At 47.8% G+C, this 21,087-nt stretch overlaps 1 protein-coding gene across 1 annotated transcript in view; it reads left to right on the forward strand.

Annotated features, from left to right (window-relative positions):
* The window catches only part of TUBG1 (tubulin gamma 1), a 23,414-nt gene extending 2,811 nt beyond the window's left edge, over window positions 1-20,603 (forward strand). The window contains exons 3-11 of the mRNA XM_082195006.1: window positions 1,143-1,310; window positions 2,125-2,193; window positions 8,812-8,891; window positions 10,728-10,854; window positions 11,835-11,921; window positions 13,879-14,028; window positions 16,265-16,417; window positions 17,920-18,081; window positions 19,984-20,603. Coding sequence (XP_082051132.1) covers window positions 1,143-1,310; window positions 2,125-2,193; window positions 8,812-8,891; window positions 10,728-10,854; window positions 11,835-11,921; window positions 13,879-14,028; window positions 16,265-16,417; window positions 17,920-18,081; window positions 19,984-20,181 — 1,194 coding nt within the window. The 3' untranslated portion in view covers window positions 20,182-20,603. The remainder of the gene's footprint in view (window positions 1-1,142; window positions 1,311-2,124; window positions 2,194-8,811; window positions 8,892-10,727; window positions 10,855-11,834; window positions 11,922-13,878; window positions 14,029-16,264; window positions 16,418-17,919; window positions 18,082-19,983) is intronic.
* The last annotated feature ends 484 nt before the right edge of the window (window positions 20,604-21,087 follow it).

A 21,087-nucleotide genomic window follows, 5' to 3' on the forward strand; every position in this document is an offset into this window, starting at 1 on the left:
GGGAAGCCCAAGCTTCCCCCAACCCCAGCCCCCAGAACAGGCTGCTGCCCCAAGCCTTGCGTGCCCAGCAGGACCTCCTGCTGGGCGCGCAAGGCTTGTGGACATCTGCCCGAAGCACGGGGCGTGCTCCGCAGCGCGCCCCGTGCTTCGGACTGCAGGCTGCCGCCCCAAGCCTTGCGGAGAGCTTCCTGAAGCCTGGAGAGTGAGGGGTCGGGGCTTCAGTGAAACCCTGCATTCGCCCCATAGGACGCACACACATTTCCCCTTCATTTTTGGAGGGGGGAAAGTGTGTCCTATAGGGCGAAAAATACGGCACCTCCCCTCTTGTTGGGTTGCCCCAGCCACTCTGGGCGGCTTCCATTAGAACACAGTAAGACATCAAACATTAAAAACTTCCCTATACAGGGCTGCCTTCAGATGTCTTCTAAAAGTCAGTTGTCTATTTCCTTGGCATCTGACGGGAGGCTGCTCCATAGGGCGGGTGCCACTACCAAAAAGGCCCTCTGCCTGGTTCCCTGTCGCCTCACTTCTTACAATGAGGGAACCACCAGAAGGCCCTCTGAGCCGAACCTCAGTGGCTGGGCTGAGTGATGGGGGTAGAGATGCTCCTTCGGGTATACTGGGCCGAGGCCGTATAGTATCTGAGCAAATAAAGCAAACTACAGTGGTTAAGTACTTAATTCGTTCCAGAGGTTAGTTTTAACCTGAAACTGTTCTTAATCTGAAGCACCACTTTAGCTAATGGGGCCTCCCGCTGCTGCTGTGCCGCCGGAGCACGATTTCTGTTCCCATCCTGAAGCAAAGTTCTTAACCTGAGATACTATTTTTGGGTTAGCGGAGTCTGTAACTTGAAGCACATGTAACCCAAAGCATATGTAACCCGGGGTGCCACTGTAAGTGGTTATTATGCCTGTACATTGCGTCTGTTTGAATATGTTTATTTTATTGAAATATGAAACCATTTTTTATTAAAAAAAAAAGACAGAATAACAGCAACTGCTAAGGCGCAACCACTGTGCCCTCTATGTGTCACTCATTTTAAGATTACAGGTTTGCCGGCAGAAGATTCCTGGAAGGGGCAGAGTGCTTTTTTTGGTGCCGTTGTCCTTTTGGTTCAAGGTGCTTGCGTTTCCTGTTAACAGGCAGACGATGAACACTATATCCCGCGAGCTGTCCTCCTAGACCTGGAGCCACGAGTGATCCACTCCATCCTGAACTCTCCATATGCCAACCTGTACAACCCAGAAAACATATACCTGTCTGAGCATGGTGGCGGGGCTGGGAATAACTGGGCAAGTGGCTTTTCACAGGTAAGAAGGTCATGGAACTAGGAGCTAAGCAGCCTTGGTTCCTTTTTTTTCCAGATGATCTTTATTGAATTTTTGTTACATACTGTACATACACATACATTATATTTCACATTTGTTCTTGCTCTCCCGAACTGACTTCCCTCCTTCCTTCTTCTGGCTTTTTTGTGTCCTCTTTGACTTTTCGCATTGTCTTTGTCCATTTTCCACAAGATTGTTCTTCTTCGTTTTTTCCATTAAATGTCCGTAAACAAATAAATCTTTCTATGTATACAAATTCTTGCCGTCTGTCTATATTCAGTTACAAATACTGTTCAATAAGAATCCTAATATACCGGTACATTTTTAGTTCATTTTGATATTATTATCCAGTAAATTTCTTGTATTTTCCCGTTATGAGATATTATTTTCATTCTACTGGTTTCCCTATTTCACATCATCATCACTATATATAACGTAAATTTTCCCCATTCTTTTTGATATGTTTCATCCCCCTGATGTCGAATTTTTGCTGTTAATTTGGCTATTTCTGCGAACTCCATAACCTTGTACTGCCATTCTTCTATTGTAGGCAATTTTCTCTGTTTCCATACCTGGTTATTGCTGGCTCAGGTATGGAAACAGCCTTGGTTCCTTTTGAAGGGGGGGGGCAAAGATACCCCCTTCAAAATAGCATCATGTCTCATTGTTTTTAACTGCTTGAATGGAAGATATAATCAACAGTAGGGTTTAGTTTCATAGTTTTCTAATTTTCTATCGGCTTAAAAAGTCAAATGGAGGATAAATATTTGGCTTTGTTTTGCGATTCTTTCCTCAGGGAGAAAAGATCCATGAAGATATATTTGACATTATTGACAGAGAAGCTGACGGCAGTGACAGCTTAGAGGTAAGAGAAACCTTAAGAAGCAAGGAGGGAGGTACTGCCTTCAGGACTGTCCAAAGCACAGCCAGGGCTGGCATTTTGCTGGCCCAGGGAGGCTGGACTGCTTTCCTAGACTTTTCTGTTGGAAGCAGCTGTTTCTTTCCAGACGGATTCCAGTCCGTTTGTTCCAAATCATTAGCAGGGATACAGTCATACCTCATGTTACGTTTGCTTCAGCATTTTCTTTTTTTTTAATAATTTTTTTATTGGTTTTTCACAATTTTTATAAACACAAACGCACAATACAGACAAACAAACACATAAACAAACATGTATAATTTCAAATCCTTTTTTCTTAAACCTTACTTCGCCGACTTCCCCGTACCTCCCCTTTCTGCATCCCAATTTCCAAATTTGTTTCAGCAAATCCTCCCCCTTGATTTTATCTAATTTTCCCTTGTTCTTTTCTTTTGCTTAATCTTTTACAGCTGTAGTCCCCTTTCTTCTATAACCTCAACATTTTAGCATTCATTAATTTTACAATATTTCTTAAGATAAATTCTAAATTTCTTCCAATCTTCTTCCGCCGTCTCTTTCCCCTGGTCTCGGATTCTGCCAGTCATTTCGGCCAGTCCCACAGGTTGAGCATTTTCAGGTTGCATCCCACGGCGACCTGGAAGTACTGGAACGGGTGACTTCTGGGTTTCGCCGCTTGCGCATGCGCAGACACACAAAATGACACGCATGTGCAGAAGCAGTGAATCGCGGTGCGCAGATGCGGGTTGTGTTCTTTTCAGGTTGCGAATGGGCCTCCAGAACGGATCCCGTTCGCAACCAGAGGTTCCACTGTATACTGCTTTTGTCCCTCTTTGAGGCCTTTTCCTGCATGCTTGTTCCAAAATAGCTCAATAGTTCTCCACCTCCACCCCCTGTATTTTGCTCTTCAAAAACAAACTTCTACTCACGCCTGGCGTGCTGTGGTCCATGGGGTCACGAAGAGTCGGACACAACTAAACGACAACAACAACTCACTTACAGGCGGGCTAAATTTGGCTATCTTTTAATCCACATCACTAAATAATTGCATTGTTGTTTTTTGTTTAAATTCGGCCTTTCTTCCAAAAAGCACAAGCTGGGATATGCGGTTGTGGCTTTCTTCACCATCCCTTTTTTTTATTCTCGCAACAACCATGCGACCCACGTTAGGCTGAGTGGTGGAGATAACTGCTCAAAGAAGATCACTCAGTCAGGTTTGTGGCAGAGATTTGTGACAGACTCTCCCGCATATTCCCTCCCCTCCTTTGTTTAGCTCAAAGGAGCTACAGAGGTAGGTGGCCAATTGAAGGAGTGGCTCAAGGAAAATATGTTTTAACACCCTGTGGCGATCACACAGGGCCCCCGGACGTTTGATGGTCTATTGACCCTGTGCCACCACTGTGATTGCTTTCTTCGCTGCCACCACCCCGCTTCTCACGGGGACACACGGAGTCCAGACCGTTGTTAACATTAACAAATAATCAAGTTTATTTCATAGAATCATAGAGTTGGAAGAGACCACAAGGGCCATCGAGTCCAACCCCCTGCCAAGCAGGAAACACAATCAGAGCACTCCTGACATATGGTTGTCAAGCCTCTGCTTAAAGACCTCCAGAGTAGGAGACTCCACCACACTCCTTGGCAGCAAATTCCACTGTCGAACAGCTCTTACTGTCAGGAAGTTCTTCCTAATGTTTAGGTGGAATCTTCTTTCTTGTAGTTTGGATCCATTGCTCCGTGTCCGCTTCTCTGGAGCAGCAGAAAACAACCTTTCTCCCTCCTCTATGTGACATCCTTTTATAGATTTGAACATGGCTATCATATCACCCCTTAACCTCCTCTTCTCCAGGCTAAACATGCCCAGCTCCCTTAGCCGTTCCTCATAAGGCATCATTTCCAGGCCTTTGACCATTTTGGTTGCCCTCCTCTGGACACGTTCCATTTGTAAATGCAGGAACAAGCGTATGGTTTCAGTTTATTTTTCTCTTGTCAGTTTCTTAATCCTAGTTCCTAACAACTCCATACTGATTATTCCAACTATCTATCTGACTCCACCTAACACTTCCTCTCACTCTCTCACAATACAACTCCACCAACCCACTGCCTATTCCTCCCTCTTCCTTCTCCAACTCCCAAACCTCAACTGACTTTCAAAACCTCCCACTCTAACTTTTACTCCCCCCTTGCATTCTCACTGGCCAATCACATCACACCCATTTTAACCCTTTCCTTATGACCCACCTGGGAGGCAAACGCCAAACACCCCCCCGCCGATTTTTCCTTATCTAAATTGCAGCTCACCCCCAGCTAATAATTTGCATTTTGGGGGAGGACGTAAAAATATCATTCAGGTTTATGTGTGTCTTACCCCATTGGACAAGTAGCAGCTTGGGAGTAGAGGAAGCTGTTCAAATGTGGGAAACGGTGAAAAGTAAAGCATTAAAAACCCTCTCACTGACAACTGAACTACAGTCATACCTTGGGTTACAGACGCTTCAGGTTGTGTTTTTTCGGGTTATGGACCGCCGAAACCTGGAAGTACCGGAACGGGTTACTTCCGGGTTTTGGCGGCCATGCATGCGCAGAAGCGCTAAATCACGCTTTGCAAATGCGCAGAAGTGCCAAATCGCAACCCGCGTGTGCGCAGACGCACCGTTGCAGGTTGCGAACATTGCGGGTTGCAAATGCGCGTCCTGCACGGATCACGTTCGCAACCTGAGCATCCACTGTATTAAGAAAAACCTGCAGGAGATGAGCTCCTAGCATTTGGCTAGACCTCAGTCCACCCCTTTGATGACCATAGCCAGCGCTGAAATATTATTATTATTATTATTATTATTATTATTATTATTATTATTATTATTACCAATAATAATAATAATAATAATAATAATAATTTATTTGTACCCTGCTCATCTGGCTGGGTTTCCCCCAGCCACTCTGGGCGGCTCACAATAGAATATAAAAAACACGATAGACAGTCAATCATTAAAAACTTCCCTAAACAGGGCTGCCTTCAGATGTCTTCTAAAAGTCAGATAGTTGTTTATTTCCTTGACATCTGATGGGAGGGTGTTCCACAGGGCAGGTGCCACTACCGAGAAGGCCCTCTGCCTGGTTCCCTGTAACCTCACTTCTCACAGAAGGCCCTCGGCGCTGGACCTCCGTGTCCGGGCTGAAGGATGGGGGTGGAGACGCTCCTTCAGGTACACTGGGCCGAGGCCGTTTAGGGCTTGAAAGTTCAGCACCGACACTTTGCATTGTGCTCGGAAACGTAGTGGGAGCCAATGTAGCTCTTTCAGGACCGATGTTATGTGGTCTCGGCAGTCACTCCCAGTCACCAGTCTAGCTGGCGCATTCTGGATAGTTGTATTTTCCGGGTCACCTTCAAAGGTAGCCCCATGTAGAGCTGGCGGAGGAGGGACAGAGCCTGCTTGGTAGAAGGTAAAAACAGTAGACTGGTAAAACTATGGTTGGTGATGTTTCTGGCCTTGTATACGAGGCTGCACCAGCTCTCGCAAACAGCTGTGTGTCACTCTTGCTCGTAGGAAGAAACACTTAAAAAAAATTCTTTTTAACTCCCCCAGATCCCTTTCATTTTAATCCGCTAGGTTACTCTTGCTGTTCCACTGGCAGCTGCAACGAGGCATGACCTATCTTGGCAGCCAGCCTGGCAGATCTCAGCAGCAGCCGCCCTCTCTGGGCTCCTCCCTCCAGAGGAGTTCAGACTTTTGCTCGGCTGCTGCTTCTAGGTACAGCCTTACACCTTGGGGATTTGTCTGTCTCCGGCTGCTTGCGTGCCACTGACACTAGTAAAACGAGAGAGACGCTTTTCTGCTTCACAGTCAAGGATGGCAGTTCTATTCAATGCGACACCTTGTTACTTCCTTTAGCTATCAGTGTCCAGTCTGTGGTCTGGTTAGCTTCTTCCTGGGACTTGTCTTTTTGGAAATCCTCCAGGTACAGTGGTGCCTCGCAAGACGAAACTAATCCGTTCCGCGAGTCTCTTCGTCTTGCGGTTTTTTCGTCTTGCGAAGCACGGCTATTAGCGGCTTAGCGGCTATTAACGGCTTAGTGGCTTAGCGGCTATTAACGGCTTAGCGGCTTTAAGAAAAAGTAAACAAACTCGCAAGAACTCGCAAGACGTTTCGTCTTGCGAAGCAAGCCCATAGGGAAATTTGTCTTGCGGAACGACTCAAAAAACCGAAAACTCTTTCGTCTAGCGAGTTTTTCGTCTTGCGAGGCATTCGTCTTGCCGGGCACCACTGTATACTGCTTTGAATCCCTTAGGAAGATAGAAACTGTTGCTATTCCCTCTCATGCCAAGCTTGAGTGATCACGGGTCTTGACACAGGGCTGTCCAAAAACAAGCTAGTGTTTTCTGCTTGTATGAGATTCCACTACGCACACATGCATTGTCTTGTAGATTAAAGGAAGAAAAGTTGTTGTTGTTGTTGTTGTTTTAAAGCAGCTCAATTAGGCTCATTAAATTTCTGGAATTAAGGAAAAGTTAATTCTCTCTCTCTCTAATATGGGGAAGTTGATACTGTCTCTCTCTTTCCATCTCTCCCTCCCTCTCTCTTTCTCTCCATATTCAGTGGTACCTTGCTTCTCAAACTTAATCCATTCCGGAAGTCAAAACCTGCCAAGGAGTCCAGTTCATTTTGGTGTCTTTTTAGATACTTTGTAAAAAGTTCCCATTCTTCCTTAAAGTCACCGTTGTCCTTCTCTTGCAGTTTGTATGTCAATTTAGCCAATTCTGCATAACTCATCATTTTTTCTTGCCACTGTTCTTTCGTTGGGATTTCCTCATTCTTCCATCCTTGTGCTAACAAGACTCTTGCTACTGTTGTAGCGTACATAAATAAATTCTTTGTTTTTCTACTAACCTGTAAGTTATAAGTCTGCATTCTGAATTGAAAACAGGTTTCAAGGTCCTTTTCTTCTTTTGACTCCCCAACAGATTTACCGTATTTTTCGTTCTATAGGACGCACATTTTCCCCTCCAAAAATTAAGGGGAAATGTGTGTGCGTCCTATAGAGTGAATGCAGGCTGCGCCACTAAGCCCAAAGCCAGAACAGGAAGATGGAGCACTGCGGAGCGCTCCGTCTCGCAGTTCTAGCTTGGGGATGGCTGCGCGAACAGCCTCCCCAGGGCAGCGGGGTGTCCTGCAGAAGCTAGCAAGGCTGTTCCCAAGCCAGAACAGCGAGACGGAGTGCTCCGTCTCGCTGCTCTAGCTTGGGGATGGCTGCGCGCAAACCTCTGCAGGGCAGCGGGGCACTGCGCTCCAAAGGCTTCAGGGATCTTTGAGGCTGGCGGTGGGGGGAAGCGCGCTTTCCCCCACCGCCAGCCTCAAAGATCCCTGAAGCCTTTGGAGCGCCACAAGCTCTGGTGAATGTACCTTGAACGCACCTTGTTTTAGAGGGGGAGAAAAAGAAAAAAAAAATTTCCCTATTCTCCCCCTCCTATGATCCAGTGCGTCCAATGGAGCGAAAAATACGGTATGTAATCCACTCTGTTTTTTCAGGCAACATTGAGGAACATGGTTACAATTTGGGTTAGGGGGCAGGGGTGCGGCAAATCTCCTGTGGTGTTTGAGCTGCAGATGTTGTGTTGTTCTTAAATTTATCTGTCGCCTGTCTCAAGAAGACTCAAGCCGGCTTGTAGAAATACAAAGTATGCAAAAGGTTAACAAAAAAACTAACAAACCCCAAAGTAGCTGTTTATCCATACAATATCGAAACAATTGATCTCCGCTAAAAATAATCCTAAAGTCAACATCGACGCAGTGGACAGATAGTTGGAATTAATAACGAATAAAAGCAGGAAATCCCATACAAACAAACGCAGGGGGAGGTTTTACAAGAAAATAAAAGTAGTGAGGGCAAGGAATAAGGTTGCAGCTAAAAAACAAAGGAATCCTTCCATACGGTCCACCGTTTCAGATTTGCCTTTTATTTTATTTTTTAAAATGGCACCAATCAGGACTGAAAAGGTTACAAGACGGTAATGCAGAAAGCAATTGGGCAGCAGTGTTGTCTGAATTTTCATGGAAACTCAATGAACACAGCGTGGCAGTTTTTTAAAAAAAGGGGCTAGTTCAACCATCCTTCACCTGTTGAGTACAGGTAAAGATAAAGGACCTCTGGATGGTTGAGTCCAGTCAAAGGTGACTTTGGGGTTGCGGCGCTCATCTCACTTTCAGGCTGAGGGAGCTGGCATTTGTCCACAGACAGCTTTTCGGGTCATATGGCCAGCAGGACTAAACTACTTCTGGTGCAACGGGACACCGTGATGGAAACCAGAGTGCACGGAAACGCCATTTACCTTCCCACCAGAGTGGTACCTATTTATCTACTTGCACTTTGACGTGCTTTCGAACTGCTAGGTTGGCAGGAGGAAGGACAGAGCAACGGGAGCTCACCCCGTCACAGGGATTCGAACCATCGACCTTCCGAGCAGCAAGCCCAAGAGGCTCAGTGGTTTAGACCACAGCGCCACCCGCGTCCCTTCTTGAGCACAGACAGTGGCTTTGATTGTCCTTTGGCCTGATGGTTGTAATGTGCATTGACATATTTTCTGTTGCACGTCGTTCTTTCCTCCAGGGTTTTGTCCTGTGCCATTCCATCGCCGGTGGGACAGGCTCTGGTCTGGGCTCTTACCTCCTGGAGAGATTAAATGACAGGTGAGCAATGGCACAAAAAACCCCACACATGCACGGACCCATATGCACACACCACTGGGGGAGCGGTAGGCGATGCAGCCAGGCAGGCTACTTTGGAGAGCAGGCAGCCCAGCGGATGAGTAAGACGCCCGGCTGACTCAGAGTCAGGCCTGCCCCACCCAGACACCAGCTTGGGCAAGCTTTGGAGCTGGTGAAGTTGTGACTTGTAACAGGGGGAAGAGGCTGAGTTCAGCCTGCCACCGCAGACAAGGAATGTTCTTGAGCTTTTGCTAAAGCAAACCGCATCTCTCTGGCTTCGACACGCAGCGATTTGCGAGCCCGTATCCTTGCAAGGTTTTCAGAAATTGCGAGGAAGGGGACGGAGCCACAGCCTTTACTTGACTCCTGCCCTTTGGTCTCGGAAATAACGCCCCAAGTAAACACTCCTTGGTTGTGGCTAATTTTCATTATGTTTGAAAGCGGCAACTTCTTGGTTTTTGCCGAAATTGGTGGGCTGTGATTTCCCCACACGATTGTAGTACAGTGGTACTTCGGGTTACATACGCTTCAGGTTACATACGCTTCAGACGCGCTAACCCAGAAATAGTACCTTGGGTTAAGAACTTTGCTTTAGGATGAGAACAGAAATCGTGCTCCGGCAATGCGGCAGCAGCGGGAGGCCCCATTAGCTAAAGTGCTGCTTCAGGTTAAGAACAGTTTCAGGTTAAGTACGGACCTTTGGAACGAATTAAGTACTTGACCCGAGGTACCACTGTAATCTCATTTTGACTCAAGAAAATCATCATTTTCTAGTTCAAATCGTGGGAAATAAATACAGTCTAATAAGAAGTCTAATAAGAACTCATGTACTTGTGCCCCATAGTATTACAGTGGTACCTTGGGTTACATACGCTTCAGCTTACAGACTCCACTAAGCCAGAAATAGTACCTTGGGTTAAAAACTTTACCTCAGGATGAGAACAGAAATCGCGCAGCGGCAGGAGGCCCCATTAGCTAAAGTGGTACCTTAGGTTAAGAACAGTTTCAGGTTAAGAACAGACCTCAAGAACGAATTAAGTTCTTAACCTGACGTACCACTGTACTCTTGAAAAAACGACATGTTTGTCCCACTCCATTAAGTCTTCCTCTACCTCTCAGTGGGAAATAAAGCGTGCAGATGACCTTGTGATTACTGTGGAAGACCTGATACCACGGGTCTTGGATGAGATTTGTGAGTTTGGCCAGATAGCAGGTTTCAAGTTAAAAAAAATTAAAATGAAAATGTTGGTGCAAAATGTGGCAGGACAATATAAAAAAGACCTACAACAAATTACAGAATTGATAACAGAGGAGAATGTCAGATACTTAGGAGTGTGGTTGACAGCTAAGAATATAAATATCTTTAAGGATAACTATACAAATACCTGGAAAGAAATAAAGAAAAATTTGGAGGTATGGGGAAGGATGAATTTATCTCTGTGGGAGAGGATATCAGTAATAAAAATGAATGTATTGCCAAGAATGTTACCTTTGTTCCAATCGATACCCGTAATCAGCGGCACAGGACACTTCAAGGAATGGCAAAAATATATATCTAAATTTATCTGGCAGGGGAAGAAGCCAAGAATAAAGTATAAATTGTTAACGGACTCTGCCAGGAGTCAGTAAGATACCGCACAAGGCTCATCACGCCAACATCTGATTAGCCCTCAGCCAAGTAGCACATCTAATCTCCTAAAATGGTTACCGGGTCATCATGCACACCTTGGCGCTGTGGCCACAGAAACGAGTCCTGCAGGAGCACAAAGAGATACAGGATGTTTGTCTTTACTGAAGCGGCCATCTCTCTCCTCGCAGGTACCCCAAGAAGCTGGTGCAGACATACTCGGTCTTTCCCAACCAAGATGAGATGAGCGATGTGGTTGTTCAGCCGTACAACTCTCTCCTGACCCTCAAGCGGCTGACACAGAATGCCGACTGTGTGGTAAGGGGTGCAAAATTGGGGGTGCCATGGGGGGTGGGGAAGACAAAACTCCCTTCCTCCCTTCCCTCCCCCCCTACCACCTATACCTAACACCCTATACTTAAACACAGTGGTACGTTGGTTCTCGAATTTAATCCGTTCCAGGAGTCCATTCGACTCCCGAAATGGTTCGAAAACCAGTCAATCGGAAGCTGCGTCAGACATTTGGCTTCCGAAAAGCGTTCGCAAACCGGAACAGTCACTTCCGGGTTTGCTGCGTTCAGGAGCCGATTTGTTAGGGAGCCAAGCTGTTCGACAAGCAAGGTACCATTGTGTATGGAGAGATGGACCACGGGAACAATTTCCGTAGAGTTGGTTGGTATTTTTTTAAGGTTTCGCTGGTCGTACGGCAACACAGTCAGAGTCAGGGAGCTTCTGGGTGTCTCCTGAGCTTCCACTGTTGTTTGATATGTCGTTCCCTAGTATCTCCACGTCAGTTAGTCCTATAACGTGGCTGAGAATTCAGCTGAGAGCAGTCAAGAAACAAATGGAGATGTGGGGTGGAATTGGAACATTGTGTGTCCATTACATCTGAAGGAGCGCCTCCACTCCCATCGTTCTACCTGGACACTGAGGTCCAGCGCTGAGGGCCTTCTGGTGGTTCCCTCACTGCGAGAAGCCAAGTTACAGGGAACCAGGCAGAGGGCCTTCTTGGTAGTGGCACCTGCCCTGTGGAACACCAGATGTCAAAGAGAACAACAACTATCAGACTTTTAGAAACACCTGAAGGCAGCCCTGTTTAGGGAAGCTTTTAATGTTTGATGTATTACTGTATTTTAATATTTGGTTGGAAGCCGCCCAGAGTGGCTGGGGAAGCCCAACCAGATGGGCGGGGTATAAAAAATAAATTATTATTATTATTAAGCGGGCAGAGGGATGCCCTTCCTCACCACCACATGTACTCATCCTTTGCTTCTTAACCCCTGCCTCCCCTTTGATAGGTGGTTCTAGACAACACAGCCCTGAACCGCATTGCGACTGACAGACTACATATCCAGAATCCCACCTTTTCCCAAATCAACCAGCTGGTGAGTAAGCAGGGATGATGGGAGAAGAAGATGTCCCCACCCCGCCGAGCCTCTGAAGAAGGAAGGCTTGGGGGTTAAAGTGACGTCAAAATACAGGGCAGGGAATTTAAATCTGCTGTTTACTATAACTTTGGTTCTGTAGGCCCTTTTAAAAATGGCAACTGTATGCCACTTTAAAGAAAAATGTGCTCATGAAAAGTGGCACGTAATGTTTTCAGGCAAATAAAAGTGTGGGCTTCGAATGAACTTGATCCAAATGACATTTTCGGCCCACCCTATTCACTTGCTAGGGACGCGGGTGGCGCTGTGGGTTAAACCACAGAGCCTAGGACTTGCCAATGAGAAGGTCAGCAGTTTGAATCCCCGCGACGGGGTGAGCTCCCGTTGCTCAGTCCCTGCTCCTGCCCACCTAGCAGTTCGAAAGCATGTCAAAGTGCAAGTGTAGAGGTACCGCTCTGGCAGGAAGGTAAAGGGCGTTTCTGTACGCTGCTCTGGTTCGCCAGAAGCGGCTTAGTCATGCTGGCCATGTGACCCGGAAGCTGTATGCCGGCTCCCTCAGCCAATAAAGCGAGATGAGCGCCGCAACCCCAGAGTCGGTCACGACTGGACCTAATGGTCGGGGTCCCTTTACCTTTATTCACTCGCTAGAAATAAGCAAACTCCTATTTTTCAGATTTCAGCGTTGGGCATTTCTCGTTTGCCAGCTATTGGTTTTTCTCATGTTCTCTGCAAGTTTGAGTATTTGGGTGTTTTTACTGGATTGTGTTAGGTTGTGTGTAGTTAATTGAAGAGTGCTATTACATCTTGCAAGATTAATTGCCTTATTCCAGAGATAAGAGCCCAGTAGAAGGGCTGGTTAACCTGATTCTCATACGTCCAAGCCCAACATTTGCATCCAAGGAAAGGCTCCATTTTGGCTCCATTTTTTTTTTTTAAACTTGGAAGTATTTGGAATAAACTCTTAGCGCTGGCACATCTCCCTCTGACTCAGCTTTGTCGCCCACATTGGACCTGGGATAGCCCAGTCAGCAGAGCAGGAGACTCCGCATCTCAGGGTTGTGATTTTGAGCCCCACATTGGGCAAAAGATTGCTGCATCTTTGGGGTTGGACCAGATGACCTTTGTGGTCCCTTCCAACTCTATGATTCTGATATATTTTAGGATTCTGAGAGGAGGTTGAGAGAAGTGGTCCTGGAAAATAGACACATGTTCCTTTTCCTGGAGCCCCTTGAAAACAGTACAGTACCTTGGAAGTTGAACGGAATGTATTCCGGAAGTCCGTTCGACTTCCATTCGGAAACCAAGGCGCGGCTTCTGATTGGCTGCAGGAAGCTTCTGTAGCCAATCGGAAGCCGCGGATATCATGGCAAGAGTAATTGATGGATTATGCAGAACTGGCAAAATTGACACATAAGCTACGGGACAAGGACAAGTGTGATTTCAAAGATGAATGGGAACCCTTTACAAAGTACTTGATGACACAACAAAGTGAATTGGACTCTGGCAGGTTTTGAATAAACACAAACTCTTTATTGACAATAATCAGTTGGATAATTTAAGGATTTATACAAATTTGTAACATGCAGAGAACAGTATCCACAGAGAAACCAAAGATTTTAACTGAGGGGAGTCGGGGAGGGGGAATCCTTTATGGGAGGTTGGGGAGAGGGAGGAAAATTGGGAAAATTAAGGATGTGATATTTTTGGATAATATGTTTTGTTTAAGTTTCTAATAAAAATTTATTTTAAAAAAGGAAGCCATGGATGCCCCGTCGGACGTTCGGGTTCCAAAGAACGTCCGCAAACCGGAACACCCACTTCCAGGTTTGCGGCGTTCAGGAGTCAAAACGTCCGAGTACCAAAGCGTTCGGGATCCAAGGCAGGAATGTGTTCTCCTTTTGGTGTTGGCAAAAAGCCTTGCCCTGGCTTACGGTTTTGGTTTTGCTTCCTTGGCTAGGTCTCCACCATCATGTCTGCCAGCACCACCACGTTGCGCTACCCGGGCTACATGAACAATGACTTGATCGGGCTGATCGCCTCCCTGATTCCCACTCCCAGATTGCACTTCCTGATTACGGGCTACACTCCTCTCACCACAGACCAGGCTGTAAGTGCTTTCCTGCCTCTGCTCCTAAGCATGGGAGTTCTCATGCTTGTACCATTACTGGCTCTTGGCTCCCCTCTGCACCCTCAAGGGGTCTGAGAAGAGACTGTCTTCAGTCTCCTGCCCTCCTGTTTTAATGGCCAGCCATCGCACATCCTAGGAACTGTGCAGTCAGAATGTGTCCAGTCTATGGTTGCAATGATTATAATGGTGTTAGAGGCCTGCGGGCAGTGCTTTTTTTCTAAAACAATGCTTAGGGGTACTCTCATTTTGTCTCAAGAAAGTCACCATTTTCTAGTTCAAATCGGGGGAAATACCGTATTTTTCGCTCTATAAGACACACTTTTCCCCTCCTAAAAAGTAAGGGGAAATGTGTGTGCATCTTATGGAGCGAATGCAGGCTGCGCGGCTATCCCAGAAGCCAGAACAGCTAGAGGGAGCCTTCATCCCCGTGCCCTGTGGAGGCTTCGCGGGGCTATCCAAAAGTCAGAACAAGGAGGGAGAAGGGCAGCCCATCACCTCGTGGCTCATGAAAGGGAGAGCTGAGCAGAGCCTGGGATGCATACACGCTCTGCTCAGCGCTTTCTTTAAAGAATTTTTTTTCTTGCATTCCCCCTCTAAAAACTAGGTGCGTCTTATGGAGCAAAAAATACGGTAAATACAGTAAATGGACAAATGCACAAAGAACATGCATTGCCTCCTATTACACAGCTGTCAGCTCCCAGTACCCTCCACATTGGCATGAGGTTGTGTGCAAGAACATCTTCCCGAAACTGACCCATCGCCGTTCTAGATTCCAACTCCTACTTCACACATGAAACGCTCGCTTTTGTCTGAGACTCAGGAAACACCGTGACAGGGAATGAGGCCGCCATCGTGGGTAGCAACAGAACTGACGATTAGAGAAGAAATTAATATTTTTTTTGGAAATTTTTAGTTTCTTCTCCCATTAGATCACGAAATGTTTAGGGGTATGTGTCCTCCCCAGAGAAAATTGCTGCCTGCAGGTGCGCAGAAACGAAAAGGAAGGGTAATACCTTAGGCTGACCCCTTCGGCAGCACTCCCACCCTGCTAAATACAGATGTTTTCTCCCCTTTTCACCCCTTCCCTCGCAAGCAGCAGGAGAAGATGCAGAAGGGCAGATCGCAGAGGCTGGCAGTTCAGAAGAGGGTATCAAATGCCATGGTGTGGGTGTGGCGACTTCTGTGTGTTTTCTTGACCTTGATCTGTAGATACAGGCTTTGACCTGGCAGTTGGTCTTTCTGTTTCTATCTCTGTCACTTAAGGGAAGCCAGGGTGGCCCAAGAAGGTGAATCTGCTCCCCCAAATATCAGAAAAACTCGCTCTACGTGGGGCTGCCCTTGAGACTGACCCAGAAACTCCAGTGGGTGCAGAATGCCGCAGCGAGATTCCTTACGGGGTCCTCGCTGCGGGATCACATTCACCCGGTGCTATACCAGCTGCACTGGCTCCCGGTGGAGTACAGGATCAGGTTTAAGGTGCTGGTTTTAACCTTTAAAGCCCTATACGGCCTAGGACCCTCGTATCTACGGGACCGCCTCTCCTGGTATGCCCCACAGAGAAACTTATGGTCTTCAAATAAAAACATCTTGAAGGTCCCAGGCCACAGAGAGGTTAGGCTGGCCTCAACTAGAGCCAGGGCTTTTTCGGCTGTGGCCCCGATCTGGTGGAACGCTCTGCCACAAGAGACTAGGGCCCTGCGGGACTTGAAATGTTTCCGCAGGGCCCGCAAGACAGAGCTGTTCCACCAGGCCTTTGGCCGGGGCACAGCCTGACTCCCTCCTTTGGCAATCTTCACTGAACTTTAGCCCAATGGTTGCCATCAATTTGAGCTGAATTAATTTTAATGAAATGATTTTAGAATATTGTATTTTTGTTGTTAGCCACCCTGAGCCCGGCTTCGGCTGGGGAGGGCGGGATATAAATAAAATTTATCATTATTATTATTATTATTATTAAAAGAGATGTTGTATGAGGCGTGTTAACTAAAGCTGGGAGGCTGAAACATTTTCCTTCCGAATGGTCTTGGAACCTAGGGGTGATTCTTCTGTAATGTCTCAGGATAGCCTCTTGGTGAAGACGCTTCCTGAAATGGAGAATTCTTCCCAGCTGTGATGATCCACTCTCTGTGTGCGGCATGAACATTTCATTTCTCCTACCAATACTGACCTCTCTACCAATACTGGCCTATACTGACCTCTCCCCCCCCCCCCGCAGGTGGCCAGCGTCCGCAAAACCACCGTCCTTGACGTGATGCGGCGGCTTCTGCAGCCCAAGAACGTCATGGTGTCCATGGGACGTGACCGGCAGACGAACCATTGCTACATCGCCATCCTTAACATCATCCAGGGGGAAGTGGATCCCACCCAGGTCAGTGGCTAGAGAGAGATCAGCCATAGGAGAGGGACTGTATGGAGGAACCTGCACCGGGGGGGGGGTCACTGCTCATGATGGGCAATGTCAAGGAAAGCAGTCTGAGAACCGCATACCCACATTTCATTTATAAATAGAAAAATAACCCTGCCCATTTGGCTGGGTTTCCCCAGCCACTCTGGGCGGCTTCCAACAAAATATTAAAAACATTATAAACTTCACTAAACAGGGCTGCCTTCAGATGTCTTCTAAAAATCAGATAGTTGTTTATTTCCTTGACATCTGACAGGAGGGCATTCCACAGGGCGGGCGCCACTACCGAGAAGGCCCTCCGCCTGGTTTCCTGTAAGCTCCCTTCTCTCAGGGAACCACCAGAAGGCCCTCGGAGGTGGACCTCAGTGTCCGGGCTGAACGATGGGGGTGGAGACGCTCCTTCAGGTATACTGGGACAAGGCCGTTTAGGGCTTTAAAGGTCAACACCAACACTTTGAATTGTGCTTAGAAACGTACTGGGAGCCAATGTAGGTCTTTCAGGACCGGTGTTACGTGGCCTCGGTGGCTGTTCCCAGTCACCAGTCTAGCTGCCTCATTCTGGATTAGCTGCAGTTTCTGGATCACCTTCAAAGGTAGCCCCATGTAGAGCACATTGCAGTAGTCCAAGTGGGAGATAACTAGAGCATGCACCAATCTGCGGGCCAGATGGAGCTGGTAGACAGGTGTCCTGGACACAGAATTGTCCTGCGCCTCCATGGGCAGCTGTGAGTCCAAAATGACTCCCAGGCTGCGCACCTGCTCCTTCAGAGGCACAGTTACCCCATTCAGGACCAGGAAATCCTCCACACCTGCCCACTCATCCCCCCCAAAACAGTACTTCTGTCTTGTCAGGATTCAACCTCAATCTGTTAGACGCCATCCATCCTCCAACCACCTCCAGACACGTCTGCAGTGCCTGTGGAATGCTGCAGAGGTCCACCACTACTCAAAATGTAAAGCGTCCACAGTCTCTTCCTAGCCTGGATAGCTCAGTTGGTTCAAGCATGGTGCTGAGAATGCCAAGGTCGCAGGTTCGATCCCAGTATGGGGCAGCTGCTTATTTCCGTATTACAGGGGGTTGGACTAGATCAGGGGTTTCCCGAATGTGGGTCTCCAACTGGACTACAACTCCCATCATCCCTTGCTAGCGTGGGTAGGGATGATGGGAATTGTAGTCCAAAAAAACAGCTGGAGACCCGTGTTAAGGAAACCCTGGACTAGGCAATCGTCAGGGTCCTTCCAGCCCCTACCTTTCTATGATCCAAAGAAGAAGCAGTCAGGATAGCTTGGTTGGTAGAGCACGGCACCCTTCATCTCAAGGTTGTGGGTTCGAGTTCCGCAGTGGGTGAAAAATTGCTGCATTGCAGGGGATCAGACTAGATGACCCTTGTGGTCCCTTCCAACTCTAGAAATTCTATACAGGTCCCTCGGATTGCACCCTTGAAAATAATCTGCCTTCCTTACAGGTCCACAAGAGCCTGCAGCGTATCCGAGAAAGGAAGCTGGCCAATTTCATTCCCTGGGGCCCAGCCAGCATCCAAGTGGCGCTTTCTAGGAAGTCTCCATACTTGCCGTCAGCACACCGGGTCAGTGGTCTCATGATGGCCAACCATACCAACATTTCGTCGGTGAGTCTGGGTGCAAGTACGGATGCGTCCGTCTACTAAGGGGATTGGCATTTTCAGGCCTAATAAATATTGCCCTGGCAGGATGCCTGTTACTTCCATCTACTCTCCTGACTAGTAGCTAACGCTGATCACAGTCCAGGAACCGCTTGTAAACTGGATTCAGTTTCCCTTAAGGCTTTTTGTGCTCAGGTTTCATATTTGTTGAGATATATGTAAGAAAAGCAAGGGCCGTAAGATGATAGCTCTCTGAAAGTAAATGTAGGAGAGAAAGGAAAGTCCTGTAAGATGTTCCTGGAGAGGCTTCTAGTAAAGAGTGGGTGGTTCTGGGTTGTTTGGAGAGGGTGTTGCTGTGACTGTATGGAGCAATGGGCAGAACTATGGGAGAACTATGGTGCATGCTCTGGTTATCTCCCTCTCGGACTACTTCAATGCGCTCTACGTGGGGCTACCTTTGAAGGTGACCCGGAAACTACAACTAATCCAGAATGCGGCAGCTAGACTGGTGACTGGGAGTGGCCGTCGGGACCACATAACACCGGTCCTGAGAGATCTGCATTGGCTCCCAGTATGTTTCCGAGCACGATTCAAAGTGTTGTTGCTGACCTTTAAAGCCCTAAACGGCCTCAGCACACTAGACCTGAAGGAGCATCTCCACCTCCATCGTTCTGCCCGGACATTGAGGTCTAGCTCCGAGGGCCTTCTGGCAGTACCCTCACTGTGAGAAGGGAGGTTGCAGGGAACCAGGCAGAGGGCCTTCTCAGTGGTGGCACCCTCCCCGTGGAATGCCCCCCCCATCAGATGTCTAGGAAATAAACAACTATCTGACTTTTAGAAGAGATCTGAAGGCAGCCCTGTTTAGGGAAGTTTTTAATGCTTGATGTTTTATTATATTTTTGTATGTGAGTTGGAAGACGCCAAGAGTGGCTGGGACAACTCAGCCAATTGGGTGGGGTATGATGATGATGATGAAACCATTAGGATTTAAAAGCCTCCATGGATAGACCATCTCAAGGGATCCCCAGCCCCTGTTGACAGCTGGTTCGGAGGCTTTAGATGCAGCCAGAGATGGCAGCAGTGAAAAAAATCCCTCCCCGCTGAAACTAAATCATTGGGCAGCAGAGCTCTTTCAAGTGCTGAGAGGCCTAGTTGCATTCTGAGCAGCAGGAGCCATTGGAACTATTAGTAACCCTACTGCACAAAACATACCGTAGTTGTTGGTTTTTTTAAGTTGCCAATTTATTTCAGCTTGGCCACCTTGATGCAAAATCTACAGCGCCCTGCCCACCTGTGGCTTTCTGAGCTGTGTGGTATAGTGGTTAGGAGCAGTGGACTCGTAATCTGGCGAACCGGGTTCGCTTCCCCGCTCCTCCACATGCAGCTGCTGGGTGACCTTGGGCCAGTCACACTTCTCTGAAGTCTCTCAGCCTCACTCACCTCACAGAGTGTTTTTTGTGGGGGAGAAAGGGAAAGGAGAATGTTAGCCACTTTAAGACTCCTTAAAGGTAAAGGGACCCCTGACCATTAGGTCCAGTCGTGGCCGACTCTGGGGTTGCGGCGCTCATCTCGCTTTATTGGCCGAGGGAGCCGGTGTACAGCTTCCGGGTCATGTGGCCAGCATGACTATGCCACTTCTGGCAAACCAGAGCAGCGCACGGAAACGCCGTTTACCTTCCCGCCGGAATGGTACCTACTTATCTACTTGCACTTTGATGTGCTTTCAAACTGCTAGGTGGGCAGGAGCAGGGACCGAGCAACCGGAGCTCACCCCGTCGCGGGGATTCGAACCACCGACCTTCTGATCGGCATGCCCTAGGCTCTGTGGTTTAACCCACAGCACCACCCGCGTCCCTCCTTAGGTGATAAAGCGGGATATCAAATCCAAACTCTTCTTCTTTTACCCAGCTCTTTGAACGCACCTGCCAGCAGTACGACAAGCTGCGCAAACGCGAAGCCTTCCTGGAGCAGTTCCGCAAGGAGGACATCTTCAAGGAGAACTTTGACGAGCTCGACGACTCCCGGAAGGTTGTCCAGGAGCTGATAGACGAATACCACGCCGCCACCCGGCCTGACTACATCTCCTGGGGCACACAAGAGCAGTGAGGCATGGGCACCCCTCCGGAAGTGACAAAGATGCCGTCCTTCACCTCCTGTGACCCAGGGCTGGGGCTGTGAGGGTACTTGCAGGTCCCTAAACAGGGGAAGGGATTCCTTGTGTTGTTTTTGGCTCTCCTGTTAGAATATCCATCACTTGTCAAGCTGCAGCCTAATGCTCCCATTCCTGGGCCTGACTGCACCCCCGTTGCCTTAAAAGAACCAGGCTGTCTCTTTGGCATTTTCCCAAGGAGCGAGTCTGGTTAGCAGCATTAGAATAGCTCCTTTTCTTGTTTGTTCCTTTCCGTGTCCCTAAGAAGCTTTTTCCTCTGCTAAGCGGTTTTCCTGTCGCACGTGTGTTTTATTGAAACTTATTCGATCGCAGGCGGAAATAAGCACCAAAGAGATGCAACGTTTTGAAGTTAACTAGGCACCTGTGTTTCTGTGTATTTTGTGTTACCGTCCCACAGCAGCTGAAAGAAACTGTGCCGTAGCTACACGTAAGACGGGACACGGGTGAGGAGATACCAGACTAACAGGCAGAACCTCTATCATAGCATCCGGCTACCTTTTTTTAACAGGGAGGTTCAGGCTGATAAAGGGACAGGACCATGGAGACCAGTAGCAGGGATGAAAAAGACATATTCTTTGCTCTTAAAGCGGCTGAACAAAAGAACCCTTTATTCCCTTTTATTTTGGGTAGCAATGGTATTTGTTTTCTTTTGCTCCAAACAACACAATAGGATTCTCCTCCTATTTCCTACCATGAATTCTTGCAGGAAACTGCATTAGCGTGGCTCAACCTGTTGAGGGATGCCCTGGTGTAAGGGTGGCTTGGCAGGGGCTGCATGGGAACTGGGGTGAGGCTGGCCCTGCCGCCAAATGAGGCTACAGGTTGTCTCCCTCTGCTCTGCA

The sequence above is a fragment of the Podarcis vaucheri genome (assembly GCF_965113315.1).
Source record: "Podarcis vaucheri genome assembly, chromosome: 13".
NCBI classification, from domain to species: domain Eukaryota; kingdom Metazoa; phylum Chordata; class Lepidosauria; order Squamata; family Lacertidae; genus Podarcis; species Podarcis vaucheri.